This window comes from Mirounga leonina, unplaced genomic scaffold (genome assembly GCF_011800145.1).
Source record: "Mirounga leonina isolate KUSES-001 unplaced genomic scaffold, KU_Mleo_1.0 Mir_114, whole genome shotgun sequence".
Taxonomy (NCBI): domain Eukaryota; kingdom Metazoa; phylum Chordata; class Mammalia; order Carnivora; family Phocidae; genus Mirounga; species Mirounga leonina.
Genome location: NW_023270265.1, coordinates 19376175 through 19390699, shown reverse-complemented (window position 1 = coordinate 19390699; position 14525 = coordinate 19376175). Strand labels below are relative to the sequence as shown.

The window sequence follows — 14525 nt, the reverse complement described above, 5'->3', positions numbered from 1 at the left end:
ACATAGGGATTTTTTTTTTTTACATTTTACATTGTACATTTTGTACATTTTAATTGACTAGTGGATATTGAAGTTAATAGAGGAGAGCTAGGGCGTGGGTTTTAGAAAAATAATTTATACTCGACTTAGAAATTTATGGTTGTAACTGATGGTCTAAAAACTCCCCAAACTAAAAGTAAGGAGACCTCAGCAAAAGTAACTGGTTTGGGAGAGTCATGAAATTTACAGGGAGGTATTTTAACATTTTGGTTTCCACCTTACTGCCAAAGGACGTCAGAACTGAGTTGAGGGATTTGGATTGACCACTGGCTCTGTGACTGACCATCCACGTAAGCAAAAAAGGCCATTTCATTTCTGGCTTTAGTTTTCTCTTCCAAGGAGAAAAACTGAAAAATAGATCGAAATACAAAGTGTCTTTTAATCAAATGCCACGTCACCCTTCTAAGGGTCTAGCATGCTTTATTAACATTTGTTAGAGAACTTCGTAATTCCTAGCAGCCTTCATCCACTCTGTGATGCATTTTTGGATTCACCCTAATTAAAAAATATGCAGCCAGAGGCGCCTGGGTGGCTCGGTGGTTAAGCGTCTGCCCTCGGCTCAGGTCATCATCCCAGAGTCCTTGGATCGAGCCCCGCATCCGGCTCCGTGTTCAGAGGGAAGTCTGCTTCTCCCTCTTCCATTCCCTTGCTTGTGTTCCCTCTCTCGCTGTCTCTCTCTGTGTCAAATAAATAAATAAAAAATCTTAAAAAAAAAAAAATGCAGCCAACCTCTGATTGCTTAGGCTAAGGCGATGGAGAAGATGAGCGGATGCATCAAGCAGTGAACGATATAAACATTTCGAATATGATATACATTTGGAAGGACCCACAACTCTCCACCCTTCCGTTTAACTGTGTACAGACGCCTCAAGACGGAAAAGGCATCTCCTTTCCTGTAGCCCCACTGAGCTGGCATCCAGCCCGGGCGAGCTCTGCTGCTCTCTCTCCTGGCCTGCACCCGCTACGTGCTTCGCGATGTGGCCTCCATGCCCCCCTCGCCCAGGGTTCGCGTTACGGAGCTCGGTCCAGCTGCTGGCGGAGACCCCTAGCACTCCCCGGCGCACCACGGCGGTCACGTTCCCCGGGCGTTGGTCGCGCCGCGGGGCCAGCCGCCCGGTGATTGGTCCGAGAGACTGGTCCACGTGGTCCGGGGCAGATAAGCGGCCTCTCCCGCGCAGCACCAGCAATCCGCTGGAGCTCCAGCCGAACCAAGACGGCCCGGAGCCCGGTGCGAACTCGCGCAGACAACCGAGAGCCGGCTCTCACGGTCCGCCGCCGTCTCTCTGCCTAATGAGCTGCACCAGGTAGGTTCACCGCAGACTCCCCGCCCCAGAGCAGAGCGGAGCGCACAACTGCAGGGAGGTTGGGTGGCGTGGTCCTTCGGGCATCACTGCAAATGGAGACTCCGGAGGACGGCAAGCTGGCTGACTGCAGAATTGAATCTGGCCCCAGGGAAGCCTCGGATTGTGGAGATTTGCTCTGCGCTTCTTAGCCACAGCTTATTTTGGTAATTAGCATCCCAAACCAGAAACTCTTGAACGTGAGTCAGCTTTAGTTCTGATTCCCTCTTGGATTCCGACTGTTTTCTCTTGATCCGCACAAATGTCCCAAGAACTGGGGCAGCTTGTGGGAACAGCACCTTGACCTTGCTGGTTCGGTAGTTTAGCCTGGGGGGGGGGGGGGAACTGCAGTACGGTGTTCTGCATTCTTTCGCCCTCCTGCACCTTTCTTATCACGGATTGCCATAGTAAACTCAGTCGTGGAGTTTGAGCAAATGATAATTTTTTAACTCTTGGCCAGGACTTAAAATTCCAGGGAAACTGCCAGATCCTTAAACTGTCTTTCTGTAAGTGCAAAAAGTAAAAATGCAAAACAAAACCACAAAACAAAAAAACCTTCCATAAAACTACTTTAAATAGCTTCTCCAGACATGACTTACTTAGCAGAAGACTTCTCTAAAAATCCTGCCTGTTAACTATTATTAGATTCACAAATATAGCTTTAGCTTTCGTTTGTTTGTTCTAAGTTTGTAGGCCTCCCAGAAAAATCCCAGGACTAATAAAGTAAATTCTGTGAATGTTCTTGTATTATCTGTTTTGTGTGTTGATGACCATTTATTTGCCTATGTGCTTAGAGCTGCTGTGAAGTTATTGAAGACAGATTGAAAAATATCATGTACAGTATACACATATCTCCTCTCTGTATGGATAGGATGGGGGAAAAATCCATAAGCTTGGGAATATGTATGGAGGGCTAAAGGTCAGGAAAAAAACCTGATGGACACTTCTGAATTTAATACTGCTGAGCATAGTTATTTAAATTTTTAAATAGTTTTACTATCTTGCTAGTTATAAATATCCAATGCCAAACATTAGAAAATACCAAAAAAGTACAAAGATAAAAATAGATCATGAATGATCCTACTGCCCAGAGATAAGTAACTTTTTGGTGTATTTCCTATTAAGTGTTTCATAAATTCATATATACAATATATATTAAAAACAATTTTCAGTAATCAGCATTTTCCACCTAAATGTGTATTTGTCATGAATATCTTTCTATATGAAATACAGATTATGTGAAGTTTTTCTGTAAGTGCATGAACTGCTGACATGCATTTCAGTTGGTTATTTGTGAAAAATGAGGACGAACACAATAAAGTGAAAAGCTAATCCTCTGACTTCATTCTTTCCAGCTTTCTCATTCTCAAAACTGTTCCATGAGAGTTTTATTGCTATTTTTTTTTTCCTTTTCAAGTGGATTACCTTTCCAGAGAAATGTAATCAATTTAACAGGAAAATCAACAGAGCATCCAGAGGGCGCACAGAGTCTGGAACCATGGTTCTGGAACCTGTCTGGTCATTAGAATCACCTGGGAAGCCCCTGTCCCCACCCCCCAGAGGTTCTGCCTCAGTGGCTTTAAGTCCCAGGAATTGGCATTAAAGAAAAAGAAAGAAAACCAACTCTCTAGGCCATTGTGACTAGTCAGGTTTGAGAACCACTGGCTCAGAACAGAGCAAATGGTTCTTAGAGCTGTATTAAAGATGATCACATCCAGCCCTTTTATTTCTCAGATGGGGATACTGAAACCCCCAAGTGTCTTAAGCAGTTAACCCATGGCCTTGTAGTCTGTCAAGGGCATAGCCAGACACAGGATGCAAATCTGATCGTCTAATACTGTTTTCTTTTACTACGTATGAAAACACATCCCTGAGGCTTACCGTGCTAGTTACAGTTAAGTCAATACAAAAATAGTACATATATATTTGGAACCTGGGGAAAGCATTCCAGGTCCAAGTGATAACCCCTCTTCTTTTGTATTCCAGAATGATCCAGGTTTTAGATCCGAGGCCTTTGACAAGTTCAGTCATGCCAGTGGATGTGGCCATGAGGCTCTGCTTGGCTCATTCGCCACCTCTGAAGAGTTTCCTGGGCCCTTATGATGACCTCCAACGAAGAAATTTTGTGAACAAATTAAAGCCTCTGAAACCGTGTCTCAATATAAAACAGGAAGCCAAATCACAGAATGAGTGGAAGCATTCACACGACCAAGCCAAGAAGCGGGTTGTGTTTGCTGACTCCAAGGGGCTCTCTCTCACCGCCATCCACATCTTCTCGGACCTCCCAGAAGAACCAGCGTGGGATCTCCAGTTTGATCTCTTGGACCTTAACGATATCGCCTCTGGCTTAAAACTCCATGAGGAGAAAAACTTGATTTTAGATTTTCCCCAGCCTTCAACTGATTACTTAAGTTTTCGGAACCACTTTCAGAAGAATTTTGTCTGTCTGGAGAACTGCTCTTTGCAAGAGCGAACAGTGACTGGAACTGTGAAAGTGAAAAACATGAGCTTTGAGAAGAAGGTTCAGATTCGTATCACTTTTGATACCTGGAAAAGCTACAATGATGTGGACTGTGTCTACATGAAAAATGTGTATGGTGGCTCAGATAGTGACACCTTCTCATTTGCCATTGACTTACCCTCTGTCATTCCAACAGAGGAGAAAATTGAGTTTTGCATTTCTTACCATGCTAATGGGCAGGTCTTCTGGGACAACAACGGAGGTCAGAATTACAGAATTGTCCATGTGCAATGGAAACCTGACGGAGTACAGACACAGACAGCGTCTCAGGACTGTGCATTCCACCAGGTGCCCCCCAAGACTGAGTCAGAGTCATCCATCTTTGGCAGTCCAAGGCTGGCCAGTGGGCTCTTCCCAGAATGGCAGAGTTGGGGGAGAATGGAGAACTTGGCCTCTTATCGATGATTAAGTAACCTAGTGACTGGTTTTGATCTGGCATATTTCCCATGTAATTCTAGGTCTGTATTGCTCAGTATTAGGAAGTTTTTGCTACTTTCCTTCATTAGGTGTAGTTTTGAGCTTTTGAGACCTGGCTACAAAAAGATAGCCACTTGAGAATTTATTGTTGAGGTCTATACGATGATACTGCCCAATTTTGCTTTGGAGGATCAAGTAACAGCCTGGAACCCTATTTTTGTAAAAAAAAAAATAGTAATAATAATACTGTTTCAAGGCCCTTTCTCCTTCCCTCTCAATTCACTAGCTTTCACTTTGGGCAAGGAAAGGTTAAAAAAGGACAATTGATGGTGATGGCAAGCTGTTTTAATGGTATGAGGAATGTCTGAAAAATGCACACAAAGGGCTCCACAGCTCACGTCAGAGTAGGAGTGGTCTGATACTTCGCTGTTGGTGAGAAAATGTAAGGTTACTTTGTGTTTTTAAGTTGGTTTTATAGTTCTCTCCTAAGGAAATCATTTGTGTGGGGGGGAGGGAAGATTCCATTTTATATATTCTCGTGGAGAAAACCCAAACGTTAGAGGTGTTGGGTGGTATTGGGGAAAGGTGAATTATAACTCTGGAGAATCAAGATTTAAATGAAGCCTTTCTTTTCAAACATTTATGAAAAAGCACGATTTGGGGAAAGTTTAAGCAAATCTGGCTTTGCAGTCCTCATAAGTGATCTTGTTTGTGATCAAGGCGTCATGCTCAGGGACTCACTACAAAGATTGCTCTTTGCAAGTGCCTTGATTAAGCCAGAATATTGTGTTGTTCCCAAATATCTGGAGGGTCATATGGTAACTCATGAGTGTTTGACTTTATAAGAAGGTCCACTCTGTATACTGGCATCCCTTTTGTAATACTGTTGTATCTTTGAGAGTGTTGCCAATGTACACAACTTGCATCCTTCATATTGAAGGTGACTTATTTTTCTGCCATACTTTTTCGATGTGATGTTGGAAGTGAGGACTGACACGGATTCTCAATTCAAGAATCCAGTACCTTGCACATAGAAGCAGCGATCTATTTTGTGCCTATATTTGTCTTGTTTTAAGTCTTTCTACCAACTTCTTTGAAGTAAAAATATTTTTTTAATAGATGTGAATTGTTTGGATGTATTGTAATATAATTATTTTGAGGTGTGCATAAATCCACTCTATAAGATATTAAGAACAGGAATCCTTGAATGTTTGCTTCTATCATTGTGCACATCCATTGAGAAGTGTTCAGAGAATGCAGTTAATTTTAACAAGTGTGATCTGCCATGCTGGAAAAGTACTATTGGAATAACTATGACAGTGTTTGAGGTTTGGCTAGCACCAACAATTTTTCTACTCTATAAATATTTCACTCTCCTATAGCTATCCTTTGTGAACTTCTCACTTTAAGAATAAAAGTGTTTGATACAAGACCTGAGTATGTTTTCTTTCTCAAAGCCACAGTCAAATAAACCATCAACTGAGATTCTCCTGTTTTGTTTAAGAACAACTGAACAAAGATAGTTTGGACCAGCAATTGGATTCACCTGAGGGTATTCACATGGTTCCAGTCTCAATAGTGAGGACACTTCCTACTGCCTGACCACTAGGACTAGGGTCCAGGAACAGTGACTTGAGCTGCTGCGACTGTCCCTCTAATTATCCCCATGTGTACTTAATGCTCATCATGCATATTCTCTGCTGGGTCAGGGTTCTCTTGGGGGCCACTCATCAGCTTTAAAATCGGGGAGGAGATTGTGTGGGAAGAGCTGGAGTGGGCTTCTACCCCAGCACCTTCCCGAAGGGGCAAAGGTTGGAGCCGCACAGAGGGCATAAGGAGGGGGCAGTGGGCACCAGTCCTGGCCTGAAAGGAGAGGGTAGGCTCCCTGCAGTGAGAGGTAGCAGGTCTATGAAACTTAGCTGTAGTTCCAGTTCTCGTGTAAAATTCCAGAAAGGGCTTCTGCATGGGTTATCTTAAACTTAAGGTGAAACAAATGACCAAACTACTGAAAAGGCCCAATTATAAAAAACAAATTTTGTATCATAAAATCCTTTTTATCAGAAGTTGTAAACTATAGGCCTGTAGGCTGTATCTGGCTACAGATGTATTTTGTTTGACACACAGTGTCTACAACCAGGATCTTAGCCTGGATAGGAAGAATTCTAGGGGTTGTTCCAGTACCTAAAGAAGTACTGCATAGCACACCCAAAATTACACCCTGTACAACCTGATCAAGATGAGTATGGCCTTGAAAATGTAAAAATTAAAGTCTTAGATTACTCCCCACCCAAATTCCTCCAGGACAAAACACCTGAAAATGCTAGATAAAATATTTTTGAATTATATTTTAATATAATAATAATATATTTTAAAAGCATTGCTGAGCTGGGAAGAAAGGGAGGATGGCCTTACAGGCCTCTGCCCCCTAAATAAAAAGCAAAAGCAGGACCCCAGAGAGTAAATGTATACTGAAGCTGGCAGCTGTCCTGAAGTCACTTGCTAATACCCTGGTGACCAACATTAGTCTTTAACATCTATGGCTGCTAAGGGGCCAGAAATGAAGGTTAGTGTCCATTAAGCTGGGAGGTGGTCACAGTGAATATCTAGCATAGCTAGGACCAACACAGGACAGAACCTCATTAAGAAAAAAATGTAACCCTTCTTACAAAGAAATTCAAGTAGGAAAGATGCCTGTACCTCTGGGTAGAAGGAAAAAACAAACTCCTCTTAAAATTCATAACCACAATTTGGCCCTCACATGGATTTGCAATCTGAATTCACATTCCTTGTATTCTGAAAAACCTCAAACCAAAAATTCATTAAAATGATCCCTGGTTGCAATACCCACAGGTACTCAGTAGAAGCAAATACAAGTACTCTCTAAAAATGTGCCTTTAACCTAAGCCCCAAAGAATTTTCATCAAACACGAATTCATAAACAAAGAAATAAAAAGACAAGTCTTTGACAAGATGCATGAAAAAAAAGCTAAAAAAAAGAGAATTAAAAAATGTCATAATTATAGGTAATGCATAAATAAATATTAGGGCATTATGGATAACTTCATGCTAGTAACTCTGAAAACTTAGATAAAGTGGAGAATTTCTAGACAAATGTGTTGTATCAAAATGGTTTCAAGAAGAAACAGAAAACCTGGCTAGTTCTATAAATATTTAAGATCAGTAATATAAAATTGGTGGCTTAAAATTTACTCACAAACAAAATACCTGGTCCAGATATTTTTACAGGTGAGTTGTATCAAACATTTAAGGATCAAATTTTTTTTTCAAAAGATTTATTTATTGGGCGCCTGGGTGGCTCAGATGGTTGGGCGTCTGCCTTCGGCTCAGGTCGTGATCCCGGCATCCTGGGATCGAGTCCCGCATCGGGCTCCCTGCTCCTTGGGAGCCTACTTCTCCCTCTGCCTCTCTCTCTGTCTCTCATGAATAAATAAATAAAATCTTAAAAAAAAAAAAGATTTATTTATCTGAGAGAGAGAGGGAGAGAGAGTGGGGGAGGGGCAGAGGGGGAGGGGGAGGAGAGAGAACCTCCAGCAGGTTCCCTGATAAGCACAGAGCCACAGGTGGGCCTCGATCTCTGCCTCGATCTCATGACCCTGAGATCATGACCCTGAGATCACGACTGGATGCTCAACTGACTGAGTCACCCAGGCACCCCTAGGATCAAATATATATATATTTTTAAAGATTTTACTATTTGAGAGAGAGAAAGAGCACACAAGTGGGGGAAGGGGCAGAGGGACAACCAGACGCCCCGCTGAGTGTGGAGTGTGACCTGGGGCTCAATCCCAGGACCTAAGTTCATGACCTGAGCTAAAGTCAGATGCTTAACTGAGTAAGCCACCCAGGTGCCCCAGGATCAAATATTTCTAATCTTATATAAAATATTCCAGAATATAGGGGCACCTGGGTGGCTCAGTCATTAAGCGTCTGCCTTCAGCTCAGGTCATGATCCCAGAGTCCCGGGATCAAGCCCTGCATCAGGCTCCCAGCTCGGCAGGAAGCCTGCTTCTCCCTTTCCCACTCCCCTTGCTTGTGTTCCTTCTCTCACTATGTCTCTCTCTGTTAAATAAATAAATAAAATCTTTAAAAAAATATATTCCAGAATATATAAAAGAGAGGGAATATTCCTCAACTTATTAATGAGTTAGCATGACCTTGATACTGAAACCTACTGGGGACAGTATAGTAAAGTACAGTTGTAAGCCAATTTCACTTATTAACAGATACAAAAATTTACAAAAAATAAATTATTAAAATGTATAAAAGATAATGTATTATGATCAAGTTGGGTTTATTCTAAGAATGAAAAATTGGTTTAATACTAGAACATCAATTACTGTAACCTGACACATAAATAGATTAAGGGAATAAAAATACACAGTCAGCCCAATAGATGTCAAAGAATGTTTATAAAATTTTACACCCTTAATGGAAAAAAAAGCCCTGAAACAAGGAATAAAGGGAAATTTGGAAAAGGGTATCTACTGAAAATAAAAACAAAACCTACAAACATCATATTATGGTTAATGTTGAAACTTCTTTTAAGATAAGTTCTTCTATCACCACCTCTCTTAAACATTGTGCTGGAAATCTGAGCCAGCGAAGTAAAGCAAGAAAGAAATAAATATAGGATTGGTAGGAAATAAAGAAAATTATCATTATTTACAGATAATATGTTTACCTGCATAGAAAATCCAAAAGAATCTACTACTATTATTATTAGAATGAATATGAGAATCAGCAAGGTTGTTGGATATAAATTGTGACAGTTAGCTTACAAAATGGCCCCAGTGGTGCTAACCTTCTGAGATTCATACCCTTGCATAGTTTCCTCCCATGCTGTGCCAGAGTTGCTCTTGTGTAACCAATAGAATACAGCAGAAATTATGGCATGTTATGTCCAAGATTAGGCTATAAAAGACACTGTGGCTTTCATTTTAGTTGCTTTCTCTCTCTCTCTCAGATTCTCTTGCACTAGGGGAAGTCAGTTACCTTGAAGCCCTATTGGGGTTGCCCATGTGGTGAGGAGCTGAGGTCTCTTAAGAGCCTGGAAATGGATCCTCCATTCCCAGTCAAGCTTTCAGATGACTGCACTCTTGGCTGATACCTTGATTACAACCTAATGAGAAACCTTGAGCCAAAACTTCCCAGCTAAGTTGCTTCTGAATTTTTAACTTAAAGAAACTATGAGGGGCGCCTGAGTGGCTCAGTCGTTAAGCATCTGCCTAAGGCTCAGGTCATGATCCCAGGGTCCGGGGATTGAGTCCTGCATTGGGCTCCCTGATCTGCAGGAAGCCTGCTTCTCCCTCTCCCACTCCCCCTGCTTGTGTTTCCTCTCTTGCCGTCTCTCTCTGTCAAATAAATAAATAAAATCTTAAAAAAAAAAAAAAAAGAAACTATGAGATAATAAATGTTTGTGGTTTTTTAAAAAGATTTTATTTATTTGAGAGAGAGAGTGAGAGCACAAGCAGGGGGAGGAGAGAGGGAGAAGCAGACTCCCTGCTGAGCAGGGAGCCTGACACGGGGCTTGATGTTGGGCTTCACACAGGGCTCTATCCTAGGACCCTGGGATCATGACCTGAGCCAAAGGCAGATGCTTAACTGAATGAGCCACCCAGGCACCCCTAAATGTTTGTGGTTTTAAGCCACTAAGTTTGGGGTAATTTGTTACTCAGCAATAGATGACTAATACAAGGATCAATATCCAAAAGTGAACTGAGCATCAATCTATATATATATGCAATAAACAGAAAAGGTAATTTTTGAAAAAAAGAGAATATTTTACAATAGCAGTAATGACATAAAAAGTCTTTGGAATAAATGTAACAAAAATTTAACAAGATGTTTAAGGAAAAATTATAAGTATATATTGAAAGGCAATGAAGAAACTTACAAATAAAAAACTATTCCTTATTTGTGGTTAGGAACATTTAATATCATGAAGATGTTTATTATTTTATGCAAAGCCAATCAAAACCAAGACATCAATAGTTTTTTTTTTTTAAGGAATTTGACAAATTGCTTCTAAAATGTGTGTGGAAGTAGAAAGAGCCCCAAGAAGAGTCAAGAATTTCCTGAAGATGGAGGTTGGGGTGGGGGGGGCGGGGACTTGCTGTAGCAAATACCAAGATGTCTTATAAAATTACAGTGACTGTTACAATGGGATATAAGTTCAGGGTTAGACAAATTTCCGATGGAACAAATTAGAGTGCCCAGAAATCAGCCCACATATAGATGAAGGCTTGGTTTGTGACCAAGCTGGGAATGGTATTAAGTGGGAAAAGCAGGGACTTTATAATAACTGACATGGGAACAAATGGTTTTCCACATGTAAAAGCATGAAACCAGGACCCTCCCACATGCTTTGCTCTAAAAGCAGGTCCAGGGGCTTGAATAACTAAAGGAAGAAAGGGAAAGCTTTTAAAACTTTTTGAAGAAAATACAGAAGGCTTTTGGGACTTTGGAATTGGAAAGGATTTCTAAGATAAAGGAACACAAACCAATAGGAGACAACTGATAAATTTAACCACATTAAAACTTTGAATTTTTTTAAAAATCAAAAGATAAGATAAAGAAAGTGAAAAAATTAGCTACAAACTGGGAGAAGCTATAATTGACAAAGGATTAGTACCCAGAATATGTAAAGAACTCTGATACTTAATAAGAAAAAAATCTATAGAAAAATAGGCAAAAAGACTTGAATAGATATTTCATATAAGAGGAAACATGAATGGCAATAAACATATGAAAAGATTCTCCACTTCATTAATAAACAGGGAAATGCAAATTAAAACTACAATGAGATACTATTTCATATCCATCTGAATGGCAAAAGTTAAAATGTTGGTGAGCTTGTAGACAGTGGGTCTCAAACCCTGCTGGTGAGTGTATCAATGGGTATGACCACTTGGAAGACAATTTAGCATTGCAAAGTTAAAGATGCATAGCAATTCCACTTCTATGTGTGTATCCTACAGAGAAACTCCAGAGGGTGTATATCAGGAGATACAGAAGTATGTTTGTAACATACTTTGTGTTGAACCCAACACAAAGTTCAACATATTTGTGTTGAAACCAACACAAATGTCTACTGACAGTAGATTGGATAGATAAATCCTATTATTTCAACAGAATACAAAGCATAAGTGAAAATGAATGGCAGCTAATCCTGCCAACAGAAATGAATCTTACAAACATAAAGCTGAGCAAAAAGCAGGTTACAGAAAATACATCAGTACGATTATTTTACATAGGGTTCAAAACCCCACAAATTTCTGAATATATAGATGTTTTACAAATCTATCTAGATCTATAACTATATCCAATAAGTGAAAACAAAGGAATAATAAGTAAAATGTGGCACAGTGGTTACTTCTGGGGAGGAAGACAGAAAGAACTGGGGACGGGTTCAAAGAACATTTAAAAATAATACTAACATTTTCTTCCTTAAGCAAAATTCTTGCATATACATATATCTCACATGTAAATGATACTTTATAATAAAAAATTTAAGACAGGTTTTATTGATACCTATAAGCACCGTAGAAACTTTCCCATTCACATCCTATATAGAACTTTTCTTTTCAGTATTTTTTGGAGAGGAGGTTGGGATGATCTTTTTCCTATGTAACCCTTAAGAATAATAAATTGTTTTGGAACATCTAGGTTTTGAAACCATTGTACTGCCAGCCTTAAGGATGTGATTTGAATTCATCACAATGGACCATTTTTATGTTTTTCCCAACCTTTCAAGGTGCCAGATTGCATGAAGTTGAGTAGAAGTTTCCTTTGTGTTCTCATTGCCGCTGCAGAAATAAAAATAGAAGCTATAGCCTGGGGCACCTGGGTGGCTCAGTTGGTTAGGCACCTGACTCTTGATTTCAGCTCAGGTCATGATCTTGGGGTCGTGAGACTGAGCCCTGCATTTGGGCTCTGCACTGAGCGTGGGGCCTACTTGAGATCCTCTCTCTCCCTCTGCCCTTCCCCCTCCCCCTTAAAAAAAAAAAAAACCAAACAGGATCTATATCCTTAGGTATTTCTATTCAGGACCAGCTATTCTCTAGCTCCTTGGTGCTTACACCTGGGTTTCTAGATGACAGAAAGGGCAATTCTATCTAACATGGCAACCACCCTCCATTAACATTCTAAATGGAGTAAAAGACCCTTGCTGGTCCTAATACCTATAACTACACACCATCCTGCCTTTCTGAATCTGAGCACAGTCTTCAGCCCTTATTTATCTACACTAAGGGTGGCTCAAATTTGGGTAGAGAGAGGCACCCTCCCATCTTGGGATCAGTTCCAACTGCATTATATCATCATCTACTTTCACTGTGCTTGTAAACAATGATCAGGCCACACCTGTGCCCAAAACTTGCCATTATAGCAACAAAAGATATAGATGCTACATATCACAAAGGATATAGTCATAAAGACAGCCAGTGGGGGGGGGCTCCTGGATATTTGCTGGAACAGGTTCAGGTAGTCTCTCTGCCCCACTCACGTTCTGTTAAAGGTATTAATAGCTCATGACAGGCATGGATCTACTGAGTCAGAGGAGCTGGTGAATCACATGCTGATAACTAGTCCTCCAGCAAATATTTTATCCCAATCATTTACAATGCTCACCAGATTCACAGTAACTAAAAATGACTTTAACCAGAGACACACACAGATTCAAATGTCCAGTAATGTACACTGTTGGATGATGCAACTTTCAAAATTAATCTTTGGATATATCCTAGTTAATAGTCTATAAATTACTTGTTCATATATCCATTTCTGGATTTATGATACACTCCCTTCCTTGTGGAAGCTGACACTCCAGCTCTGACTGTTTAGGTCATGTGGAATCAAACCTAACATCTAGCCAGAATCTTGATTTAGTTGCTATTAAAGTCCTTGGCTGGAAACTTTAAAAAATCGAAACAAACCCTCAAAGCAGACACCCTGGTAGTAAACCACATATAATATATGTGTGTATTTACACTATTTTCATGACAACTGTTGTTGTCATAAAGTTGTTTTTGGATCTTAGAACTTTATGTTGGAAGTATTTACTTGAAATGCCATTTGATCTGTCATGCTTTTAAGGCTGCTGCAGGTGGATGCAGCCACTGGATGCCTGTGACTTAAGATATGATGGAAAGTAGATTCTCTTTTTTTTTTTTTCAAGATTTTTATTTATTTATTTGCGAGAGAGACAAAGTTAACTACAGAGAGCACGAGTGAGAGGAGCAAGCACAAGCGGGGGAGGAGAGGGAGAAGCAGGCTCCCCGCTGAGCAGGGAGCCTGATGCAGTGCTCAATCCCTGGGATCATGACCTGAGCTGAAGGCAGGTGCTTAACTGACTGAGCCACCCAGGCACCCCGATGGTAGATTCTCTTATTTCTCAAAGGTGGAGACTGCCCTGAAATGTTCTTTTTGTTTTTCCAATTTCCAAAGTCTGATTTCTCAACAAAAACAGGTTTTGTTTTTACTTTTATATATATATCTACTTTAATATATGTTAATATGTTTAATATCACATTTAATATTTAATATGTTTAAAATTAATAGCATGCTAAAATAAAAATTATATTTAGTATTAATATTAAATTTAATATACTTTATATTATACATATAAATTTCATTAAATTTTAGCTAAGGGAGCTCAGACAGATAAACTGGGTATTGGGGAAGGTGGAGAGGGCAGAGTAGAAGATCATGCCACTGTTTTAGCTTCGGACATGGGAAAATGATGTCCCACCACCTGAAGCCCATACATCTATATCCTTCTAGACTGTGTTCATGGTACCCCTGGACTCCTGCTCCCCAACTAAGCCCACCTCCAGGGCCTGTGCCTGCCTCTGCTCTGAGTGTGTCCTCCTGAGGGTAGGCTACACCAGCAGTGACTGCACCCTTGGTCCTGAGAGGTAGCTATCTGGAGAATGGGGTGGGAGAGTTCACCTGTCCACTGCATAAGAGTGAGGGGGTGCAGGATGAAGTCAGGGTGGGAGACAGAAGGGGACTGGCCAGGCTGGGCCTCCCTTGGCATTCTTGCGCTGGGCCCCGTGAATCTTGGAAGGCTTCCTCTTTCACACCTCAGCCATTTAGTTCCTTGAGGACTGTCAGCATCCTTCTGCTGATCTTTATTCACTGCTCTTTCTGTGCATGCCAGCTGCAGAGAGAATTCTCAGCTGGTGTGC

The 14525-nt window shown here is 40.7% G+C and overlaps 1 protein-coding gene across 1 annotated transcript; it reads left to right on the top strand.

Annotated features, from left to right (window-relative positions):
- Positions 1-1183: 1183 nt before the first annotated feature.
- On the top strand, positions 1184-5749 carry PPP1R3C (protein phosphatase 1 regulatory subunit 3C). The gene is made up of 2 exons (XM_035025004.1): positions 1184-1343; positions 3366-5749. Exons 1-2 carry the CDS (start codon positions 1330-1332, stop codon positions 4303-4305), a joined length of 954 nt encoding a protein of 317 aa, XP_034880895.1. The 5' UTR covers positions 1184-1329; the 3' UTR covers positions 4306-5749.
- The last annotated feature ends 8776 nt before the right edge of the window (positions 5750-14525 follow it).